Here is a 24,033-nt window from a genome sequence, read left to right as displayed (position 1 = left end):
GCCTGGCTTTCTGAGGCTGATTAGGGAGAGGCCTGGCTTTCTGAGGCTGATAAGGGAGAGGCCTGGCTTTCTGAGGCTGATAAAGGAGAGGCCTGGCTTTCTGAGGCTGATAAAGGAGAGGCCTGGCTTTCTGAGGCTGATAAGGGAGAGGCCTGGCTTTCTGAGGCTGATAAAGGACCTGGCTTTCTGAGGCTGATAAAGGAGAGACCTGGCTTTCTGAGGCTGATAAAGGAGAGACCTGGCTTTCTGAGGCTGATAAAGGAGAGGCCTGGCTTTCTGAGCCTGATAAAGGACCTGGCTTTCTGAGGCTGATAAAGGAGAGGCCTGGCTTTCTGGGTCTGATAAGGGAGAGGCCTGGCTTTCTGAGGCTGATAAAGGAGAGGCCTGGCTTTCTGAGTCTGATAAAGGACCTGGCTTTCTGAGGCTGATAAAGGAGAGACCTGGCTTTCTGAGGCTGATAAAGGAGAGACCTGGCTTTCTGAGGCTGATAAAGGAGAGACCTGGCTTTCTGAGGCTGATAAAGGAGAGGCCTGGCTTTCTGAGTCTGATAAAGGAGAGGCCTGGCTTTCTGAGGCTGATAAAGGAGAGACCTGGCTTTCTGAGGCTGAAAGGAGAGGCCTGGCTTTCTGAGGCTGATAAAGGAGAGGCCTGGCTTTCTGAGTCTGATAAAGGAGAGGCCTGGCTTTCTGAGGCTGATAAAGGAGAGGCCTGGCTTTCTGAGTCTGATAAAGGAGACCTGGCTTTCTGAGGCTGAAAGGAGAGGCCTGGCTTTCTGAGGCTGAAAGGAGAGGTCTGGCTTTCTGAGGCTGATAAAGGAGAGGCCTGGCTTTCTGAGTCTGATAAAGGAGACCTGGCTTTCTGAGGCTGATAAAGGAGAGACCTGGCTTTCTGAGGCTGATAAAGGAGAGGCCTGGCTTTCTGAGGCTGATAAAGGAGAGACCTGGCTTTCTGAGGCTGATAAAGGAGAGGCCTGGCTTTCTGAGGCTGATAAAGGAGAGACCTGGCTTTCTGAGGCTGATAAAGGTTGCCATGTCTCACTACAAAGTGAGTGCTGCTAATTTTATTTGTTTGTTTACTTGATTTGCTTACTTAAGGTTGTGTTCATTTAAACCTGCACTAGGGAAACGTTTACCTCTCATGGCCACATGGTGCCATCTTTAATGTTATTATGTTAAATGTTTATGCACACAAAAAGCACATAGTGCTGCTAATTTTATGTTGTTTGCTGGTTTTCAATATAAAACTTGGTGAAATGATTCCAGTGTCAGTACTTTTTTAACATTTCCAGTACATTTGAACAATAACACTGATAACACTGTGTGCATTAACAAGGACAACACACAGGTATTTCCATCATTGTATGATTTTTTTGGTGTGCAAATGAACTCAAGCTTACAGACAATATCAAATGTGATATAGCGAAGCACCTGAGTGAGTTGGGTGCGTAATTACTCAGGTACTTTTCCCAAAACGGATGACACAAACAACTGGATGTTATGCTTTCATGCCCTGCCTCCAGTCCACTTACCGATATCTGAACAAGAGAGCCTCATCAAAATTGCAACAAGCGGTTCTGTGAAAATGTAATTCAATCAGAAGCCACTGCCAGATTTCTGGATAAAGCTGCGCTCAGAGTATCCTGACTTGGCAAATCGTGCTGTTAAGACACTGATGCACTTTGCAACCACGTACCTATGTGAGAATGGATTCTCGGCCCTCACTAGCATGAAAACTAAATACAGACTGTCTGTGGAAAATGATTTAAGACAGACTCTCTCCAATACAACCCAACATTGCAGAGTTATGTGCATCCTTTCAAGCACACCCTTCTCACTAACCTGTGGTGAGTTATACACGATGAACAAATAAGATTTTATATGTAAGATGGTTAAATAAAGAGCAAAATGATTGATTATTATTATTTGTACCCTAGTCCTATAAGAGCTCTGTCACTTTCCACAAGCTGGGATGTGACAAACTCACATTTATGAAACATAAGAATGAGTGTGTGAGTGGCAGTCTTACAGTGATGGTCAAAAACAACAAGATTTGAGAGTGCGCTGACCCTGGTGCTAGAGGGGGTACGCAGCTGGAGGTTGAATGTTTGAAGGGGTAGGGGACTATAACAGGTTTGGGAACCACTGATCTAACTGGCTAACTGCTGTCAAATGTCACCTCCGTGTTGATTAGCCCACAAGCCACACACTAAATGATGGGCTACACACAGAGGACCAATTGTCAAAAGTTAACAAGGGGGGTGGTATTAGTTGTGTGGTGGTGGTGTGCGGTTCTGTTAACGTGGGTTTTTTAGTCAACAAGGAGGATGCCATACACCCCCAATCTCCACTCAAATCCCCTGGGTCATAAATAACAATTTGAGAGCTGCTATGAATTCACATGAACTAACAATGGGATATCCGTTGCCGTACACCAGAGGGGCAGAGGGTTTCTGAGCTCAGTCAGACAATACGAATATCAGATGAGACCTCAATCATAATGTTTACAGTAAAGAGAGAACATCCTCTGTCTCACAAGACATAAGTGTACAAAGGAAGACTGTGTAGAGGGTGAGGCAATGCCCAACACACACTCCAGGTCATTGGACATCCAGTCACCCATACAAAGATTGCTTTTGTGAAACCAAAACAAAGGAGTTTAAAGATGTCATGTGTTCAATTGCGTTAACATTACGTTGAAATACCACGTGAAGAACAGTGAATGCATTCAAGGCCATCTTGGTACAATTATTAATATTAATTCACTTATTTTGGGGGTATATGAAACGTCTATCTGTCCTTGAGGAAAAGGCGCCGTCTGCACGATTAAAAAATAAAAAAATAAATAACAAGTCAAGAATTGATGGATGCTGCAGATATACAGACAGATTAAATGGAAATGAAACCAAAGAAGAACCGTCTTCCATTGCTGCATGGGGTACTAAACTAGAATTGGCTTGGCCATATTCAGGGATGAGTAGCAGATTATAATTGAGGATAGATCTGTGCCCATTAAGACATTACATGGCTAGAGTTCCAGCTATCCATTAATCATCTATGACGTAAAGGACCATTCACCAAAACTGAAAAAATATAGCAAGCTAAAGACCTCCTTTTGCAAGTGGAAAGGAAACGGAAGTCAGAAACTTACTAGCTATGTTAGCCTACTGGACTGATAGAGAGCTACTCAAGTTCTTGTTGGGGCGAGTGACTCTGAACTTACAATGGCTAGCCCTAAGTCTTTATATATATATTTTTCTTGTGCTTTATGCCATTTGTCTCATGACTCCTGCTTGCTTTGTTGACTATGAACTTGCTTGTTTACCCGACCGTGGGACAGACTGGTTGTTCACACACTCGGGACTCTAGACTATATTGGTTACAGGGACTCTTGGTCTCCCATCCTATTCTAACCACCTCTCGCCAGCTTTGTATTCATGTTATCTGATGAATTTGCTGTAAAATATGATCTTGTTGCCAACTGATGCACATTAAAATGTCATAAACTCTCCCTGTCCTCTATATATATATATATATATATATATATATATATACACACCTAGTGCCTTTGGAAAGGATTCAGACTGCTGGACTTCTTCCACATTTTATGTTACAGCCTTATTAAAAATGTATTATATAGTTTTTCACCCCCTCATCAATCTACACACAATACACCATAATGACAAAGCAATAGGGTTGCAAAGGGTCGGAAACTTTCCGGGAAATTTCCGGAAATTTTTCATGGGAAGTTAGACCCGGGAATTTTGCTTAAATTCATCAAAAAAGTTAGCTTATAACAGTGAACCTTTTTTGTGGGATACACTTAAGGCAATTCTAGGTCTTGTGGCATATTTTGGTTAAACTATCCCCAATTCAATGGAATTGCAACCCTCTGCACACACAGTGCATTCTTCCGTCACATGTGCTTTGCATTCTTCCATCACATGTGCAGTGCACTCTTCCATCACATGTACAGCTGATTCTCAAGATCTTGCACACTAATGAGGTGCTATTGAGCCCACAGTACTACACTGTCTGAGCCAAGGACTACATGCTTTCTGGTAGGTTTAGATTACAATACTGGGTGGGGTGAATATATTTTATGACATACATGATCCTTTGTTAACTAGTAAATAGTAGCCTACAGAAAAGGTGTGTTTTAAATAATTTCTAACTTGTTACCAATTTCTGCTAGTTAGTTTTTGCTTCCATGTGTGTTTTAGCTTGCATGTTTCATTCTAAAGCATTTATCTTACAAAAGGAGTTGCTTAACTGCTTAACTATTTAACTGTACATGGAATTGTATTGTTTTTTTTACAACAAAAAAATTGAATCTTTACAGGAAAATTCCACAGGCACTATCTGATGTGTGGAGACATTTCACTGGAGCTACTGAACAAGGAAAAGCTGTGTACAGTGGGGGAAAAAGTATTTGATCCCCTGCTGATTTTGTACATTTGCCCACTTACAAAGAAATGATTAGTCTATAATTTTAATAGTAGGTCTATTGAACAGTGAGAGACAGAATAACAACCAAAAAATCAATTTTTGAGGTATTTGTAATTCGCGCCACTCTATACCATTGGATATTGGTGAGGTGTTCCTAACATAAGAATGATGGAGGCCACTGTGTTCTTGTGGACCTTCAATGGTGCAGAAATGTTTTGGTACCCTTCCCCAGATCTGTGCCTCGACACAATCCTGTCTCGGAGCGCTACTGACAATTCCTTCAAATGGCTTGGTTTTTGCTGTGACATGCACTGTCAATTGGTGGGACCTTTTCTAGACAGTTGTGTGCTTTTCCAAATCTGTACATTGAATGATCCTATCTAGGCTAATCTATTTCAGAAGATCGGCATTGACTGCAATGCATATCAAAGGGTCAATTTCGAGTCTCATAGCAAAGGGTCTGAATACTTATGTAAATAAGGTATCGGTTTTTTATTTAAAATAAAATTGCAAACATTTCCAAAAACGTGTTTTTGCTTTGTTATTATGGGGTATTGTGTGTAGATTGCTAAGGATGTTTATTTTATTTATTTATTTAACCCATTTTAGAATAAGGCTGTAAAATAACATTTGGAAAAAGTCAAGTGGTCTGAATACTTTCCGACGTGTATATATAAATAATTGTATCATGGGAAACCTGTTTAATATTATATAAGATCATTTATGAATACATCCTTTAAATCTAATCATCTCAACCCCAATGTCAACTGCCTCCAGATCATGAATTGAACATGTTATCCCAATTTACTTTCTTGATACTTTTTTTATTTTTATTGACCATGGATCAATTACCGTACATTGAATTATCCTCTCTAGGCATGCATATCAAAGGGTCAAAGCCAAAAGTCATAGCACATGACCTTTGTAGGCCACTTAACATTGTGACCACAAATCCCAAGACAGTTGACTGGTCTTCAACGTTTGGCCTGTTATAGACATCAATAAGTGTTTCCAAGTGTCTCAAATGCTTATCTACATGCCAACAAGACAGAAAGACAACACACAGACAAAAACAGGGACAGCAGTTTGTTTCTTCAGAGAGAGAATTAGCAGTGCTTGATGGAAAGAGCGAGCAGGGAGATGTAGGCCACTGACAGATGGCACACCAAGACAGATACAGATACAGAAAGAGAGAGAGAGCAACAGACAGTGAGAGAGAGAGACACAAAGACAGCGAGAGAGAGAGAGAGAGAGAGAGAGAGACACAAAGACAGAGAGGGAAAGAGAGACAGAGACAGACAGAGAGGGAAAGAGAGACAGAGACAGACAGAGAGGGAAAGAGAGACAGAGACAGACAGAGAGGGAAAGAGAGACAGAGAGACACAGAGGGAAAGAGAGACAGAGAGACACAGAGGGAAAGAGAGACAGAGACAGACAGAGAGGGAAAGAGAGACAGACAGACAGAGAGGGAAAGAGAGACAGAGACAGACAGAGAGGGAAAGAGAGACAGAGACAGACAGAGAGGGAAAGAGAGAGAGACAGACAGAGAGGGAAAGAGAGAGAGACAGACAGAGAGGGAAAGAGAGACAGAGACAGACAGAGAGGGAAAGAGAGAGAGACAGACAGAGAGGGAAAGAGAGAGAGACAGACAGAGAGGGAAAGAGAGACAGAGAGACAGCAGTGTGTAGCAGCTGTGAGATGAGATAACGCTGGGCTACTGTATATGACACAGCCTGGACAAGACAGACTACCCCAGGGCACTGCCAGAGATACTGGGTTGTTAACTAGTTTTGGCCATGTTGGAACCAAATGTTCCATGACAATAACATTGTAATTTACATCCTTAGTAGAATGTAATGGTCTTTGAACTATGGGTGCCAAAATGGTCAAACACTCAAACTCAGATGCCATTGTACATCTACAGAGCTCTGGGATGACTGACACTTGTCTCCTCCAAATGAGTCCCAAAGCAAGCCAATAGGATTGGCATGATTCCACATTCCCAATGACAATATATATAGTTTTTAGGACATATAGTATGCCAGTTTTGGGATCTTTTTGGATACATTTTTTTGCAGTAGACCCACTGAGTACCCACACCCAGAAACTACACGAAGCATGTGCTTATTACCTGTCCTCTTTGACATAAGGCTGGGCAAAGCTTTTATGTGCACAAAAATGTATACGATCAAGATCACTTTATTGATCAATTACACACAAGGTCCAACTGAAATCTGACTTCGGCTTTTGATCCAACCCCTCCAACACACAAAAAGAGAGAGAGAGAGAGGTGCTGCCATATGGGCAGTTGTGTTGTGATGGGTTAAGTGCCTTGCTCATGGGCACAACGGCATTGAGCATTTGATACCAGCGATCCTCTGGTTGCCAGCTCAGTTCCAGACAGATTTTTCCCACCGGACCGGTATTTTGAACAGGAAACCCTCCGGGTGCTGGCTGGCTCGCCTGTCTACCCACTAGGCCACCAACTGCCCCCTTTTGTAGAGCACTTGTTTCTAAGACAATTGGCCATTAAACTTCTCCAATAACTGGAGAACAGTAGTTACGGTAGGGTACGCATGGTATATATCTTCCAGAGAAATGCTTACAATCATACCCTGGATCTAGTTTTGTCCCATGGAATAGATATTGTGGATCTAAATGTTTTTTTCCAATTAATACTAATTCATCACAGGCTTTAAGTACGCTAACGCAGAGCGCTGTAGTTAAGTGACCCGGCCACCCGTCGCAGGAAAATCTAATTGCGCGGACACATTTTTGATCTGGGTGAGTTATCGTCTGATAGGAGAGCTGAATGAGCACAATAAAATCAGCATGGTAACTAAGTCTGTCGCTGCCGAACACACATTTTGATCATATTGAGGGCAACCCACTGAAACTCCATTGACGTATCACTGATTTAATATACTGACGGTGTAAGAACTTAGTCAATGACCTCCATTCAATGGCTGTGGACTGTGTTGCCTGACGGATTAAAATCCCTCCTGAGTCACAGTGACAGAAAGAGAAGGATAACGGAGGAACTGTCAACCGGGAGACCATGGATGGGTCAAGTCCCATGTGAATTTCACTAGATGACATGTACTGAAATCAAGTCTACGGCACTTCAAAATGTCTGCAGATGGGAACATAATTCAAAGTGCAGCTTTGGCCGACCTACCAGGCGTCTGTCAAAGCTTCAACTATGCGCACCTATATGTGAATCAAATTTACAGTTGAAGTCGGAAGTTTACATACACTTTAGCCAAATACATTTAAAAACTCTGTTTTTCACAAGTCCTGACATTTAATCCTAGTAAAAATTCCCTGTTTTCGGTCAGTTAGGATCACCACTTTATTGTAAGAATGTGAAATGTCAGAATAATAGTAGAGAGAATGATTTATTTCAGCTTTTATTTCTTTCTTTCATCACATTCCCAGTGGGTCATACGTTTACATACACTCAATTAGTATTTGGTAGCATTGCCTTTAAATTGTTTAACTTGGGTCAAACGTTTCGGGTAGCCTTCCACAAACTTCCCACAATAAGTTGGGTGAATTTTGGCCCATTCCTCCTGACAGAGCTGGTGTAACCGAGTCAGGTTTGTAGGCCTCCTTGCTCGCACATGCTTCTCAGTTCTACACACAAATTTTCCATAGGATTGGGGTCAGGGCTTTGTGATGGCCACTCCAATACCTTGACTTTGTTGTCCATAAGCCATTTTGCCGCAACTTTGGAAGTATGCTTGGGGTCATTGTCCATTTGGAAGACCCATTTACGACCAAGCTTTAACTTCCTGACTGATGTCTTGAGATGTTGCTTCAATATAGCCACATCATTTTCCTCCCTCATGATGCCATCTATTTTGTGAAGTGCACCAGTCCCTCCTGCAGCAAAGCACCCCCACAACATGATGCTGCCACCCTGTGCTTCACGGTTGGGATGGTGTTCTTCGGCTTGCAAGCGTCTCCCTTTTTCCTCCAAACATAACGATGGTCATTAAGGCCAAACAGTTCTATTTTTCTTTCATCAGACCAGAGGACAATTCTCCAAAAAGTATGATCTTTGTCCCATTGTGCAGTTACAAACCGTAGTCTGGCTTTTTTTATGGTGGTTTTGGAGCAGTGGCTTCTTCCTTGCTGAGCGGTCTTTCAGGTTATGTCAATATAGGACTCGTTTTACTGTGGATATAGATACTTTTGTACCTGTTTCCTCCAGCATCTTCACAAGGTCCTTTGCTGTTGTTCTTGGATTGATTTGCACTTTTCGCACCAAAGTACGTTCATCTCTAGGAGACAGAACACGTCTCCTTCCTGAGTGGTATGACGGCTGTGTCGTCCCATGGTGTTTATACTTGCGTACTATTGTTTGTACAGATGAACGTGGTACCTTCAGGTGTTTGGAAATTGCTCCCTAGGATGAACAAGACTTGTGAAAATCTACAATTTTTTTTCTGGCTGATTTCTTTTGATTTTCCCATGATGTCAAGCAAAGAGGCATTGAGTTTGAAGGTAGGCCTTGAAATACATCCACAGGTACACCTCCAATTGACTCAATTGACTCAATTAGCCTATCAGAAAAAAGCCATTCTAAAGCCATGACATTATTTTCAGGATTTTTCCAAGCTGTTTAAAGGCACAGTCAACTTAGTGTATGTAAACTTCTGACCCACTGGAATTGTGATACAGTGCAATAATCTGTCTGTAAAAACAATTGTTGGAACAATTACTTGTGTCATGCACAAAGTAGATGTCCTAACCGACTTGCCAAAACTATAGTTTGTTAACAAGAAATTTGTGGAGTGGTTGAAAAACGAGTTTTAGTGACTCCAACCTAAGTGTATGTAAACTTCCGACTTCAACTGTACCATAGATGGCCTTTAGGCAAAGTCCAAAAGCATATTCCCTCTGTGTGTATATTTTGATACGTCAAAAGGCACCGCACACTATGGTGCATCAGCTCCAGCAGCCACAGACTTGATATTTCATATCAGAGACCAGCCAGAGACAAAGTGTGGATCTGGGATTGAATTTTCACTTCCCTGACATAGGGCTGGGACAATGACCTTATAACCGACAGTTATGGATGAAGACCAGGGCTCTAGCCTTTTTGGGGCTCTTAGCCGAAACATGGACTCTTTAACAAAGCGATGAAACTTTGTTGCTCCTTTCTGAAAAAAAAAACAAATGAGTCTTGCAGTAGCACACGAATGGATAGAATGGGCTTGGAAGTTGGAACCTCTAACCCTAGCAATTTGAATGGTAAACTCATGGGTACAATGCATTCGGAAAGTATTCAGACCCCTTGACTTGATCCACATTTTGTTACATTACAGCCTTATTCTAAAATAGATTTTTTTTTTTTTAAATACAAATACTCAATCTACACACAACACCCCTTAATGACAGGGCAAAAACAGGTTTTTCAAAATGTTAACAAATTTATTAAAAAAATTACTTCAATATCACATTTACATAAGTATTCAAACCATTTACTCAGTACTTTGTTGAAGCACCTATGGCAGCGATTACAGCCTTGAGTCTTCTTCCTATTCACATTGACGGGGCTGATGAGGAGCAGGTCGAGAGCTTCAAGTTCCTCAGTGTCCACATCACTAAGGATCTGTCATGTTCCAAACATACCAACACAGTCGTGAAGAGGACACGACAACACCTTTTCCCACTCAGGAGGCTGAAAAGAGCCCTCAGATCCTTAAGTTCTACAGCTGCACCATTGAAAGCATCTTGACTGGCTGCATCACCCCTTGGTATGGAACCTGCTTAGCAGCCGACGTAGGGATGGGCAACTCCAATCCTCGGCCTGATTGGTGTCCCACTGTTTCTCCATCCCTAGAAAACACAGCTGATTAATCTGATTACATTCTGAACTGAAGATCATGATTAGGTGATCATTGGAGTCAGGTGTGTTAGCTGGGGCAAAACTGTGACACCAATCAGGCCCTCGAGGACTGGAGTTGACCACCCCTGCGGCGAGAGGGTAGTGCGTGCGGACCAGTACATCCCTTGGGCCGAGCTCCCTGCCATCCAGGACATCTATACCAGGCGGTGTCTTTAGACACCCAAGTCATAAGACTGTACTCTCTGCTACCGCACGGCAAGCTGTACTGATGCACCAAGTCTGGTATCAACAGGACCCTGAACAGCTTCTACCCCAAGCCATAATACTGCTAAAGAGTTAGTCCGGGTAGCTATTTGGTTAACTATTTAGCTATCTGCATTGACCATTTTTGCACTCAATTTTAAGACTCATCAAATACGCTGCTGCAGTTTATTTTCTGTCACTTTAATCCTAGTTATATGTACATATCTACCTCCATTACCTCGTAGCCCTGCACATCAACTGGGTACTAGTACCTCTTGTATATAGTCAAGTAATCAATACTCATTGTGTATCTTATTATTATTATTATTACTACTACTACGTGTTTTACTTTTCTATTATTTCTATTTTCTTTCTCTCTGCATTGTTGGGTAAGGCCTTAGGTAAGCATTTCCCTGTTAGTCCACACCTGTAGTTTATGAAGTATAAAATTGGATTTGACCTTGTGTGTGTTAGAGATACACCCTTCTCCATCACTTTCACTCACTTCAGGGTAACTGCCTAAATGAGGGATGCAAAGTATATTGAAAGCAGGTGGTCCACACAGGTATGTTTTCTGAGATAATGAAGCGATTAACATCGCACCATGGCTATGTATAGAAATGCTGGCTGGGTAGACCATTATTTTGGCTATCATGGCTATGCCCGCCCGCCTCAGGGCATTGACTGGTTTGATGCACATGAAAACCATATGGCCGTCTTAGTCACCAGAGCTCAACCCAATTGATCACTTTCCACCACCATCAACAAAACACCACATGATGGACTTGTGGAAATATGGTGTCGCATCTCTCCAGTGGAACCTATGCCAAGGTGCATTGAAGCTGTTCTGGCTCGCGGTGGCCCAACGCCCTATAAAGACTCGGTTTGTTTTTCCTTTATTTTGGTAGTTACTTTTACCCTTCAATAAACTTGGCTTCTGTCATTAGTTGAACCTAATGGTAGCATACTCAGTGATTTGCACAGATTTACGCTGTTTCAGGTGAAAGAGTTATGCAAAACAGACAACCTAGTAACCTCCACAAGATTATGGGATGAGATGAAGAGAAAGCAGTCATTTGAGATGTTAGCATACCCAGGCTACACTGTAGCAACTTCTAATAGTCGAATGCAAGATGACACATTCATTACCACCGGGAAACATCTACGTAGAAAAACAAGGTGAGGTGCATGGACGACAGCTATATGTTTGTGGACTTGAAAGGGAAACATGGGTGAGTTAAGGTTTAGAATATATATAATTAGATAAGGTAGCCAGGCCTCCGTACAGCTACGTCTATGATATGTTAAAATCATCCTCAGCCCCTCGATGAACAAAAGGCGGTAGCCTACTACTAACTGAGAGACCCCCACACCAAAAACCCCAAAACAAAGTAGAAGACACCTTACCCGGAGAGTAGTCCACTTTATAAGATTACTAAGTGTATTTATGAAGTATGAACATACGGTCCGGTCTCTGTTAACCTTCTTGACTTCAGCACTATCCTATGTGCTCCGTCGCGTGCTTCTCTCTCTCTCCTATTTTACCTGTGATGCAGACTACAGACGAAACACACCCCTGAATCCCTCTCCCACTCGCTCTCTCTGGCCGTTTCCCTTCCTTCCCCACTCGCTCTCTCTGGCCGTTTCCCTTCCTTCCCCACTCGCTCTCTCTGGCCGTTTCCCGTGCTTCCCCACTCGCTCTCTCTGGCCGTTTCCCGTGCTTCCCCACTCGCTCTCTCTGGCCGTTATCCCGTGCTTCTCCACTCGCTCTCTCTGGCCGTTTCCCGTGCTTCCCCACTCGCTCTCTCTGGCCGTTTCCCGTGCTTCCCCACTCGCTCTCTCTGGCCGTTTCCCGTGCTTCCCCACTCGCTCTCTCTGGCCGTTATCCGTGCTTCTCCACTCGCTCTCTCTGGCCGTTTCCCGTGCTTCCCCACTCGCTCTCTCTGGCCGTTTCCCGTGCTTCCCCACTCGCTCTCTCTGGCCGTTTCACGTGTTTCCCCACTCGCTCTCTCTGGCCGTTTCCCGTGCTTCCCCACTCGCTCTCTCTGGCCGTTGCCCGTGCTTCCCCACTCGCTCTCTCCTTCCCTCTTTTAGTTTTGATTCTGGCCAGCCTACAGAAGAAATTACACTAAACTGACATCATCAGCATTCATGAATCTGATAGGCTGTCTCAGTCAATCCAGCTGCCATCCAGCCAGGCTATTAAAAATATCCTGCAGTCATTATACTGCATAATACTGCATTAACCATCCCACATAGCAGGGCCACCCAGTGTCCTAACTTTCCCTGCATATCTCACCTCATCTAGATTGCTGAGTTTTTGGATCCAGCAGGGGCCACTGGCCAGGATATCCTGCCAACTCTAAAGACATGCAACTCCATTGTAACTGTTGGGCAGCCAGCTGTGAGCGCTCTGTTGAATTTTCCCCTAGGTGCAGATCTAGGATCAGCTTCCCCTGCCCCAAATCCTAACCTTTAACCATTAGTTGGGGAAATACAAAACTGATCCAAGATCAGTGTCTAGGGGCAACTTCACCCTACTCCAAAAAACGGGCACCTGCATGGTAACTGTTGGGCAGGTAACTGTGAGCACTGGCTATAACCATCTGTTTATACCTTTATGAGGAGTCATTATGTTCAAGGCTAGAGGGGCCGGTCCAAACAGTTTTGATTTCTAGGCTGTTGCCAGGCAAGTTGTCTCAGATGCCAATGATGGATGGTCATTCCAGGGCCCCTTCTTTTTTCATCCTACCATCATCCTACTCCCTGACCTATATAGTACCCGTCAATCACACATGTACAGGCACGCACGACACACACATACAAACACACAAGCAAACGTACGCTCACACACACACACACACACACACACACACACACACACACACACACACACACACACACACACACACACACACACACACACACACACACACACACCACACACACACACACACACACACACAGTATATTATTGTGTCATCGATATCTGCCTCAGAGGCTCCTCAAGTCTGAAAAGCCTTATGACCAGAATCTTATGGGTCCAGGGTCAACTAAAACAATATACTGAAGTTTATGCTTGACGTATACAAACCCCATCCGGCCTTGCAGCTTTGAATTACTCCATGACTGCATCCCAAACGGCATCGTATTCCCCACATACAGTAGTGCACTGCTTTTGACCAGAAGCCTCATGGAGGTATTCACAGCTTCAAGGCCAGATGGGGTTAGTACCTCTGAGTCTCAACAGTATATTGTTTTATTTGACCCTGGTGAACTCCATAATGATGCCTTAAATCATTCATCCAACTGCACCTTAATCTCTCACACACACACACAGTTTCACACAAACACTCTCTTATACAGTTTCTCTACTACCTCTCTCTCACACACACACACACACACACACACACATTCTCGCTCTCGCTCTCTCTGACAAAACAAAATGGATATCGTGAACACAGCCACAAGTCAAGTTCCACATCACATCAATGTTTCCCAATCCGTCTGATGATAGAATCCCTCGATCCTGCGTCATCACACTCCCATTCACAGCACAATGTTTCCCAATCTGTCTGATGATAGAATCCCTCGATCCTGCGTCATCACACTCCCATTCACAGCACAATGTTTCCCAATCCGTCTGATGATAGAATCCCTCGATCCTGCGTCATCACACTCCCATTCACAGCACAATGTTTCCCAATCCGTCTGATGATAGAATCCCTCGATCCTGCGTCATCACACTCCCATTCACAGCACAATGTTTCCCAATCCGTCTGATGATAGAATCCCTCGATCCTGCGTCATCACACTCCCATTCACAGCACAATGTTTCCCAATCCGTCTGATGATAGAATCCCTCGATCCTGCGTCATCACACTCCCATTCACAGCACAATGTTTCCCAATCCGTCTGATGATAGAATCCCTCGATCCTGCGTCATCACACTCCCATTCACAGCACAATGTTTCCCAATCTGTCTGATGATAGAATCCCTCGATCCTGCGTCATCACACTCCCATTCACAGCACAATGTTTCCCAATCCGTCTGATGATAGAATCCCTCGATCCTGCGTCATCACACTCCCATTCACAGCACAATGTTTCCCAATCCGTCTGATGATAGAATCCCTCGATCCTGCGTCATCACACTCCCATTCACAGCACAATGTTTCCCAATCTGTCTGATGATAGAATCCCTCGATCCTGCGTCATCACACTCCCATTCACAGCACAATGTTTCCCAATCTGTCTGATGATAGAATCCCTCGATCCTGCGTCATCACACTCCCATTCACAGCACAATGTTTCCCAATCCGTCTGATGATAGAATCCCTCGATCCTGCGTCATCACACTCCCATTCACAGCACAATGTTTCCCAATCTGTCTGATGATAGAATCCCTCGATCCTGCGTCATCACACTCCCATTCACAGCACAATGTTTCCCAATCCGTCTGATGATAGAATCCCTCGATCCTGCGTCATCACACTCCCATTCACAGCACAATGTTTCCCAATCCGTCTGATGATAGAATCCCTCGATCCTGCGTCATCACACTCCCATTCACAGCACAATGCATCCTAGAATCAATGACATGCCAATTATGATAAACCCAAAGCACAGTGACAGATGTACCATTAAATCTCCTTTTGTCTTCTTAAAGAGTTGCACTTTGCTAAACACAAAATGGCAACACACAGACGGCCTGAAATAAAACAGCCATTGATTTCTTTCTAATTAAATAAACATTAGACACGTAATCATGTTGCTTTTACTTTGTTGGTGAATTCAATTGGCATTGAATTCGTTATGTAAATAAGTTGAATTGTGCCTCCAGAACATCTGTGTGTTTGAGGAAGATCATAAAGGACTCCAGTCACTCGAGCCACGGACTTTTCACTGTGACCATCTGCCAAGAGGTATTGGAGCATCGGGTCTCGGACCAACAGGCTCCGAGACAACTTCTACCGCCAGGCCATCAGACTGCTGAACAGCTAACCCTAGCTGTCTCCCTGTGCCGACATGCACCTTAGAGCCTAGCTGCACCTCAGAGCCTAGCTGCACCTCAGAGCCTAGCTGCACCTCAGAGCCTAGCTGCACCTCAGAGCCTAGCTGCACCTCAGAGCCTAGCTGCCCCTCAGAGCCTAGCTGCCCCTCAGAGCCTAGCTGCCCCTCAGAGCCTAGCTGCCCCTCAGAGCCTAGCTGCCCCTCAGAGCCTAGCTGTCCCTCAGAGCCTAGCTGTCCCTCAGAGCCTAGCTGCCCCTCAGAGCCTAGTTGCACCTTAGAGCCTAGCTGCACCTTAGAGCCTAGCTGCACCGACTCTCCCCACATCTAACCCCTACATACAGGCACACACACAGCCATCCATAAACAAACATACTCACTCTCTCTCTCACACACACACACACACACACACACACACAGAGCCATTCTATTATATCCTGCACGACCAAGCCAATACCCACTTTTTATATTTGTAAATAAATAAATAGTCATACTTGACATCGCACATTCATTATCTGTTCAGTATATCCATTCACAATCTATTCTGTATATCCTATTGTTCATGATCTGTTCTGTATATCCTATTGTTCATGATCTGTTCTGTATATCCTAGTGTTCATGATCTGTTCTGTATATCCTATTCTTCATGATCTGTTCTGTATATCCTATTCTTCATGATCTGTTCTGTATATCCTAGTGTTCATGATCTGTTCTGTATATCCTATTGTTCATGATCTGTTCTGTATATCCTATTGTTCATGATCTGTTCTGTATATCCTATTGTTCATGATCTGTTCTGTATATCCTATTGTTCATGATCTGTTCTGTATATCCTAGTGTTCATGATCTGTTCTGTATATCCTATTCTTCATGATCTGTTCTGTATATCCTATTCTTCATGATCTGTTCTGTATATCCCATTGTTCATGATCTGTTCTGTATATCCCAGTGTTCATGATCTGTTCTGTATATCCCATTGTTCATGATCTGTTCTGTATATCCATCCATGATCTGTTCTGTATATCCATCCATGATCTGTTCTGTATATCCATCCATGATCTATTCTGTATATCCATCCATGATCTGTTCTGTATATCCTATTGTTCATGATCTGTTCTGTATATCCATCCATGATCTATTCTGTATATCCTATTGTTCATGATCTGTTCTGTATATCCATCCATGATCTGTTCTGTATATCCTATTGTGTACATATCAGGCTGTTACTAAGCATACTACCTCTTCTGTTACGTGTAATCTTTTATTTGACCTATTAATGTTGATTATTGTACTGCAATGTTGAGGGAACCTGCACACAAGCATTACACTGCTCCTTTTCTACCTGCTGTAAACTGTGTACATGACAAAAAAAAAATGGATTTCATTGAAAGGTTAAGTCTATTTGTGGTGTCACATACTAAAGAAAAACAATGTTTAGGCCTATCATCTGAATTTAGGGTCAGCCTCCAATTGGTTAGTCTCCAATTAACATCCTCCCTCTGTCTGTATGTCTCCCAAGGGAGCTCTTCACAGAGATGTCTCCAGTCATTATGGCTGCTGTGTAAATCCAGGTGTCTACTAAAATGCTCCAACCATGAATACTACTTAGGGAATGGCCATGGTATACAGATACAACGATTCTGTATAGAAATCATTTTTGTGGTTGACTACAAAAAAAAGTGTCAAGTGATATAGTTAAATCAGCATATCACTCAATGTGTTAAATGTTGCATACAGTACAATCTCAGAAGAAACTAACATTATTAATAAGTCTAAGTATATCTGATTCAGTAATAAGGTTTCCTAAAATGGATATCTCTTTACTTACCAAGTCTCCTGTGTGACTGTGCCAGCAAACTGCACTTGTGTTCTGGCTTTCTGTCCCAAAGCTCTCTCTCTCTCTCCATTGCAACCCCTTCGATGTAAAACTGCAAAGATGTTGGACTCAAAAGATGGCCATTGAAATATTGACATATTAAAAAGAAAACAGGAAATATTTTATTTCAATAGTGTTTTAATTGTTAGAAAACAGACTATGTATAGGTTTATTATGTCAGGAGTTGAAATACAGATCTCTGGCGCCCTCTTGTGTTTTGAAAGTGATGTTACGAGTTGATGCCTATAGTACATGTGCAACACAAAGTAATGAACGATAGCTCATAAAACAATGCTTATATTCATGAGATAAGATCATGTAGCAATGTTCAATATGTTTTTCTTTGGTGGGTGCTTATATTTGTCCTATTACACACGCACAAGTGTATCAGTGATTTGGAAACTTGTATTTTAGTTGTTGCATATGGCCACTCTCCCTGAAACACCTTTCAATAGACCCTTCAGTGAAAATAAGACATTGATTGTAAGTAGGCCTACTGCATACTTAGCTATAGCAACATGCAATCACGAAGTATAAAGTAGTCTGGTTACATTTGGTCACTAATTGCAATACATCATTCTATAATGTACTATAGGTTCTCGGGCTTTACCAGTACAGAATGTAAAAAGTGACTTTTATAAGTTATATAAAAACGTTTTTTGAGTAAGTAAAAAATATATATTTAACAGGCACTTGTCAATGAGTTTGTTGGTGAATAGAAACATGGGCACTTCATTTGAACACAAACAGATCTGGTCTAAAAAACGTAAAATATATAGTGTTTACATTCCATGTGTGAAATCAACATTCCTTTACAAATGTAGACAATGATTCACAAACCCTTATGTTAGCTTCTGTCCTCAGTGAAGACAACCAGCTTATGGCATAACAATGATGTTTTCATAATTAATATGAACTGTGTGTTTAATCATAGACACATCAGAAACCTTAGTGGAGGGAATGAATCATGTCTACCTTCATTTCTTAAATGGCCTTTGGTATTGGTGGAAACATTTGCAGAAGGGCCTAAAATAAAAAGTGTTTTTTGTTGTCTTGGAGCAACATGTTTAAAACGACAAACTACAGAAACCTTGACCTGGTTATGTAGTCATACCCAAAGTGATCATATGAAATAGATACAAACAAAAAAGGTACACACGTAATCAACTGCAAGAATGAGTAGATGATTTGAAATGCTTACGCTTAAAATAAAGATATTTTCACAAACAGAATACTCCTTAAATGAAGTAGAAACAGACGGTGTAGTGTGGTGATTACGACAAATCATTCAATAGTATCCCTCATAACTCATGTACAAGGTATTACGATCCTTAAACTAGCCTCTGGCGCTATAGATATGAATGTAGAGAGGTGGGCCTTGTCCTGAAACAACCACTCTAGCCCTAAACACTTGTGTAGATGTTAAAAGAACACTTCCCCTTGATGATATTTCACCATATGCTTAACACCTATCCAGTCTTCTCACTGAGGGGCGGGGGGGGGTTGCCTGGACAGGACACTGGTTTTCAATGACTCTCCCTCAGCATAGGGGACAGAAAAGGCATAAAAGGTTGAAGGGAATAATGGAGCGAATACTATAAACACAAAAAAAAGAAAACTGATCAGGTGTCAGTGAAAGAAAAAAAAAGGACAGACATCGTAGTGTCATTGTCCATTAACATCCCAGACACACTGTTCAGTGCCACCCTCTCCTCACTAACCAATCCCTTGAACATAGGACATTAAATAGGACATTAAATAGTCAGCATCAGCTTCTTAAAACGTCAGTTAGTAGCGACGTTAGGCCGTAGTAGCTTTTTGGTTTATCATATCTGTCGTCCACCACTGTAACCTTGCTGTTAACAGGAATGACTGACTCACTCTGTCTCCCAATCGATCCCTAGACCCTACACCCTATGCACTTTTAGAGATCAGAGTAGATTTGATTGGTTTAAACAATATGGTGAAACTTCCACCTAGTCTATCAGAGGGCAAGGTGAAGCTACTACCATATTGTTTGCACCTGTCAAATCTCAGATCTCCACAAGTCCATAGGGCGTAGGGTCTAGGGGTCCATTTGGGATTGTGCCAGAGATCCACAGACGGTCTACCACTGCTCCCAGCTGAAGTCGTCTCCCCCGCCGAACACCAGGAAGAAGCCCAGGATGGTCAGGAAGATGACAGCGTTGCCGGCCATCACCAGGCCACAGGCCCCCCACTGGATCTGTAAGAGGACAGGGCCATGTTCATTAGGCACCAGACGGAATAAAACAGGAAGGGACTACATGGACTTGTCCAATGACAAAATTGTCTCCCCCCCCCCCCCCCACTGCAACATTTTTTTAAACGTTTCTGTTGTGTGACGTTATGAACAAAACCTAGATGAGATACATTCATTGGTTGTGCCCTATCAATTTGATTTATTAGATGTTAACTACAGCTCTGCTAACAAGTAATATAGGTGTAGTACTTTATTTATTTACATTTATTAAGAACAAATTCTTATTTACAATGACGGCCTACACCGGCCAAACCCGGACGACGCTGGGCCAATTGTGCACGGCCCTATGGGACTCCCAATCACAGCCAATTGTGATACATCCTGGAATTACATTTTACATTTTAGTCATTTAGCAGACGCTCTTATCCAGAGCGACTTACAGTAGTGAATGCATACATTTCATTTCATGCATTATTTTTATTTTTATTTTTTTGTACTGGCCCCCCGTGGGAATCGAACCCACAACCCTGGTGTTGCACACACCATGCTCTACCAACTGAGCCACAGGGAAGGCCAGGGTCTGTAGTGACGCCTCTAGCAGTGCCTTAGACCGCTGCGCCACTCGGGAGCCACCTTCAGTTACCTTAGCTATTATTGGGTATCATCAGGACTCGTACCAGCATCTACCATTCACAACTACATTCATTCTAGGATCAGCTTTACCTACCTAAGTCATTATGACCATTACGAGCATCAACACTTCAACTGACCCTAAATCAGCTTACAATGGCATAAAGCAACTAAAATGACACATGACAGTCATTGGCCATTGACAATATCAGGCAGGACTCACTAATGCAACCCGGGCCAGTATGATAGGAAGCCCGAATGCAGACACCACAATGCCCGTAGTGAAGAAGCATGCCAGCTCTCTGCATGCGTTGCTGGCGGCGTCACTGTCATCACTGAGCCTTCTGGATATGAAGGTGGGGATAGGAGACATTATGTAGAAGATGAGGACGAAGAGAGGCCAGTACACCCTGAGAAAACAATGAAAACAAAACCGGTTCAAATCAGTTGTGTTCATATTCATTTAATTATCAGAGATGCAGAACATAACACCCCTTGCCGGTTTTGAACCTGGGTCACCCAGCCCATATGGAAAAACACTAACCACTGCTCCAATAGGGTTAACCACCTTGGAGAAAATCGTGACACATTGCATCAGAGTTAGCTACACCACTAACTTCCATATGTGGTCCCATTTAACAAGTGTCTTCACAGATTTCAGAGGTAAGGGGCAAATACATACCCATACTGCTCCAGTGCACAGCCCAACAGCAGGAAAGTCAAGCCAATAGCTCCACTGAAGGACAAGCCAACCAGCGCTATAGGACGACAGAAACAGAGATGGTGAGGCAGTTGTCACTTTTACAGACAGGGTTCTTACTGGCTATCCAGCAAAGATGGATCCTACTCAGTAGTCTACTCACTCTAAGCAGCCAAATGTCCCATCCAAATAAATACTCAAATTCAAAAAAAGGTAGCATGCAACTTATAACAGTGTATTATGCAACTAATAATAAGGTTCTGCCATCGTGAACATAAATAAAAGGATAAATGGAATTTACACAATTAAGTTACATTTTCTTTTCTCTCTCTCAAGAGAGAGCTGGTTGACCGTTTGCAGTGTGGATTGCCTTCACTGCCCGTGATACACACTACCGTTCAAAAGTTTGGGGTCACTTAGAAATGTCCTTGTTTTTGAAAGAAAAGCTAATTTTGTCCATTAAAATAACATCAAATTGATTAGAAATAAAGTGTTGACATTGTTAACGTTGTAAATGACCATTGTAGCTGGAAACGGCAGATTTTTAATGGAATATCTACATAGACGTACAGAGGCCCATTATCAGCAACCATCACTCCTGTGTTCCAATGGCACGTTGTGTTAGCTAATCCAAGTTTATCATTTTAAAAGGCTAATTGATCATTAGAAAACCCTTTTGCAATTATGTTAGCACAGCTGAAAACTGTTGTGCTGATTAAAGAAGCAATAAAACTGGCCTTCTTTAGACTAGTTGAGTGTCTGGAGCATCAGCATTTGTGGGTTTGATTACAGGCTCAAAATGTCCAGAAACGAAGAACTTTCTTCTGAAACTCATCAGTCTATTCTTGTTCTGAGAAATGAAGGCTAGCTATTCCATGTGAGAAATTGCCAAGAAACTGAAGATCTGGTACAACGCTGTGTACTACTCCCTTCACAGAACAGCGCAAACTGGCTCTAACCAGAATAGAAAGAGGAGTGGGAGGCCCCGGTGCACAACTGAGCAAGTGGACAAGTACATTAGTGTCTAGTTTGAGAAACAGACACCTCACAAGTCCTCAATCTTCTGTTTCCAGCTACAATGGTAATTTACAACATTAACAATGTCTACCCTGTATTTGATCAATTTGATGTTATTTTAAATGGACAAAAAAGTGCTTTTCTTTCAAAAACAAGGACATTTCTAAGTGACTCAACTTTTGAACGGTAGTGTATGATATACTTTATTGTCCACATGAATAGACAAATACATAGAATCAATTGAGAATAACCCCATCATACACCCCTTCCCACCCACACAAAAAGTGAATATGTTCACGCCAGGCAAGGATGTGACTAGGTGGCCACGTGAAGAAGCCATACAGGCCAGGCTCCAGTCTGCCACTGCCGTCTCCCCTGCTCTTACGCCTCCAACACACCGACAGCGTCATTGTATTTTGGTAAACCGGAACTACATTCATTTTCAATAGAACAGTGTTTGTCTTGCAGCGTAGCGTTGCAGAGGCAGTGCGTTCTGTGTGGTGCATACTGTACGGTGGATGTATTGAACGTATGCATCAAACTGTATGTGTAGACGGTTTGACAGAAATGGTAGCAGAAGGTGAATGTTGAACTGTTGTTGCACATATATCCAGATGATGCGGCCTACTATTTCCCCGAGTGGCACGGCGGTCTAAGGCACTGCATCTCAGTGCTGGAGGCGTCACTACAGACCCTGGTTCGATTCCAGGCTGTATCACAACCGGCCGTGATTGGGAGTACCATAGGGCAGCGCACAATTGGCCCAATGTTGTCCGGGTTAGGCCGTCAATGTAAATAAGAATGTTCTTAACTGCCTTGCCTAGTTAAATAAAATCAAACTATGCGTAGATGACTTGAAAGAAACGGTAGGAGAAGGTGAATGTTGAACTTTTGCTGGATACATATCCTGATGATGCTGCTTGCTACTTTGCGTAAAACACTGTAGGTCTATTCGAAGCATGACGTATAAATCCAACATATGCAAAACACAGAACGCACTGCTACAAGGCAAACGCAACGTTCCATTGGAAATTAAATGTACTTCTGATGTACCAAAATGTAAACACTGTCGGTGTGATCGAGGCATTTTTCGAACACACCGATAGCGTCGTTGCGCAAAATAGCACACATCATCTTGATATATATATATGCAATAAAAGTTCAACATTCACCTTCTGCTACCATTTCTGTCAAGCCATATACACATACAGTTCGACGCATACATTCGATAAAACAACGTATGCAGCACAACTGCATTTGAAAGCAATGCTGAATGTAAAACGCAGCGTTTCATTGGAAATGTATGTAATTATGGTGTCGGTGTGTTTGAAGCGAACTCTCTCAAGTAGACAAATAAAACGTACTTGAGTCTTAACTGTAGGGAAATACACAAGCACATTGTATAATTATTTTATATTTTAATACTGGATAACAAACTAACATGTCAATGTGACAGTATACGCCACCGCAACGCTTCACAACAAAGTAAAAGTTATACGTGACACCATAACAAGTATCATGGCTAGGACGGTTACATGTTTTTTTTTATTAACGTCAGATTTTACTTTTTGTAGCAGGTTAGGATCATTTACGCAGCAGGTTAGGGAAATAGGGCTACGGTTAGGAAAAGGATAAAGGTTCGCTAAAATAAAATCTACTTTTGACGTTATTTGACAAAAGCTCGATCCCTTCTAGCCAAGACCCATAATAAGTGTTCGTAGCATACGTGGAACCGATACAATGTTGCACTTGGCTTGCCAGTGGCGGGGAGAAAACGTTTATGGAAACAAGAGAGTTGTGTAGAGCAAGTATCAATCAATTTACCTTTAATACCTGCCATTGTCTTATGTCTTAAATTGTCAATTTCTCTTCTTTGTGCTTGGTTTGTTCGTAAACGACTTCCTATTTCCTCCTTCGAACTTTTTATTTGCGTCAGCTGACTTTCTTAAAGGAGCCATTTGTTCTCGCTACGTTTAGTCTACGTTTCTATTTCCACTGTATTTATATTTCACAATTTTATTATTGAGCTCAGCT

At 42.5% G+C, this 24,033-nt stretch overlaps 2 protein-coding genes across 3 annotated transcripts in view; both read right to left on the bottom strand.

Moving 5' to 3' along the window:
* Window positions 1-12,650, bottom strand: part of LOC106598452 (3',5'-cyclic-AMP phosphodiesterase 4B) — a 104,838-nt gene extending 92,188 nt beyond the window's left edge. The window contains exon 1 of the mRNA XM_014189494.3: window positions 11,953-12,650. The gene's annotated coding sequence lies outside the window, so the exon portion shown is untranslated. The remainder of the gene's footprint in view (window positions 1-11,952) is intronic.
* A 4,901-nt stretch (window positions 12,651-17,551) lies between these two features.
* leprot (leptin receptor overlapping transcript) lies at window positions 17,552-24,028 on the bottom strand. Of its 2 annotated transcripts, none has more exons than XM_014189486.3 (4): window positions 23,824-24,028; window positions 20,965-21,040; window positions 20,506-20,692; window positions 17,552-19,655 (listed from the first exon to the last, which is right to left on the bottom strand). In XM_014189486.3, exons 1-4 carry the CDS (start codon window positions 23,837-23,839, stop codon window positions 19,539-19,541), a joined length of 396 nt encoding a protein of 131 aa, XP_014044961.1. In that variant the 5' UTR covers window positions 23,840-24,028; the 3' UTR covers window positions 17,552-19,538. The 2 variants fall into 2 exon arrangements, with proteins under 2 accessions (XP_014044961.1, XP_082829391.1); XM_082973265.1 differs by having other exon boundaries at window positions 23,833-23,959.
* Between the last annotated feature and the right edge of the window lie 5 nt (window positions 24,029-24,033).

The sequence above is a fragment of the Salmo salar genome, chromosome 03, assembly GCF_965601325.2.
Source record: "Salmo salar chromosome 03, fSalSal1, whole genome shotgun sequence".
Taxonomy (NCBI): Eukaryota; Metazoa; Chordata; class Actinopteri; order Salmoniformes; family Salmonidae; genus Salmo; species Salmo salar.
Note: the sequence above shows the minus strand (reverse complement) of the source record. Positions and strands in the feature narration are given on the sequence as shown.

Excerpts from the sequence above, each read along its gene's own strand:
- leprot (XM_014189486.3), bottom strand. Across the intron at positions 20,693-20,964 it reads TGTGCACTGGAGCAGTATGG|GGTGTACTGGCCTCTCTTCG; the intron begins GTATGTATTTGC and ends TTGTTTTCTCAG. Across the intron at positions 19,656-20,505 it reads TACTGGCCCGGGTTGCATTA|ATCCAGTGGGGGGCCTGTGG; the intron begins GTGAGTCCTGCC and ends GTCCTCTTACAG.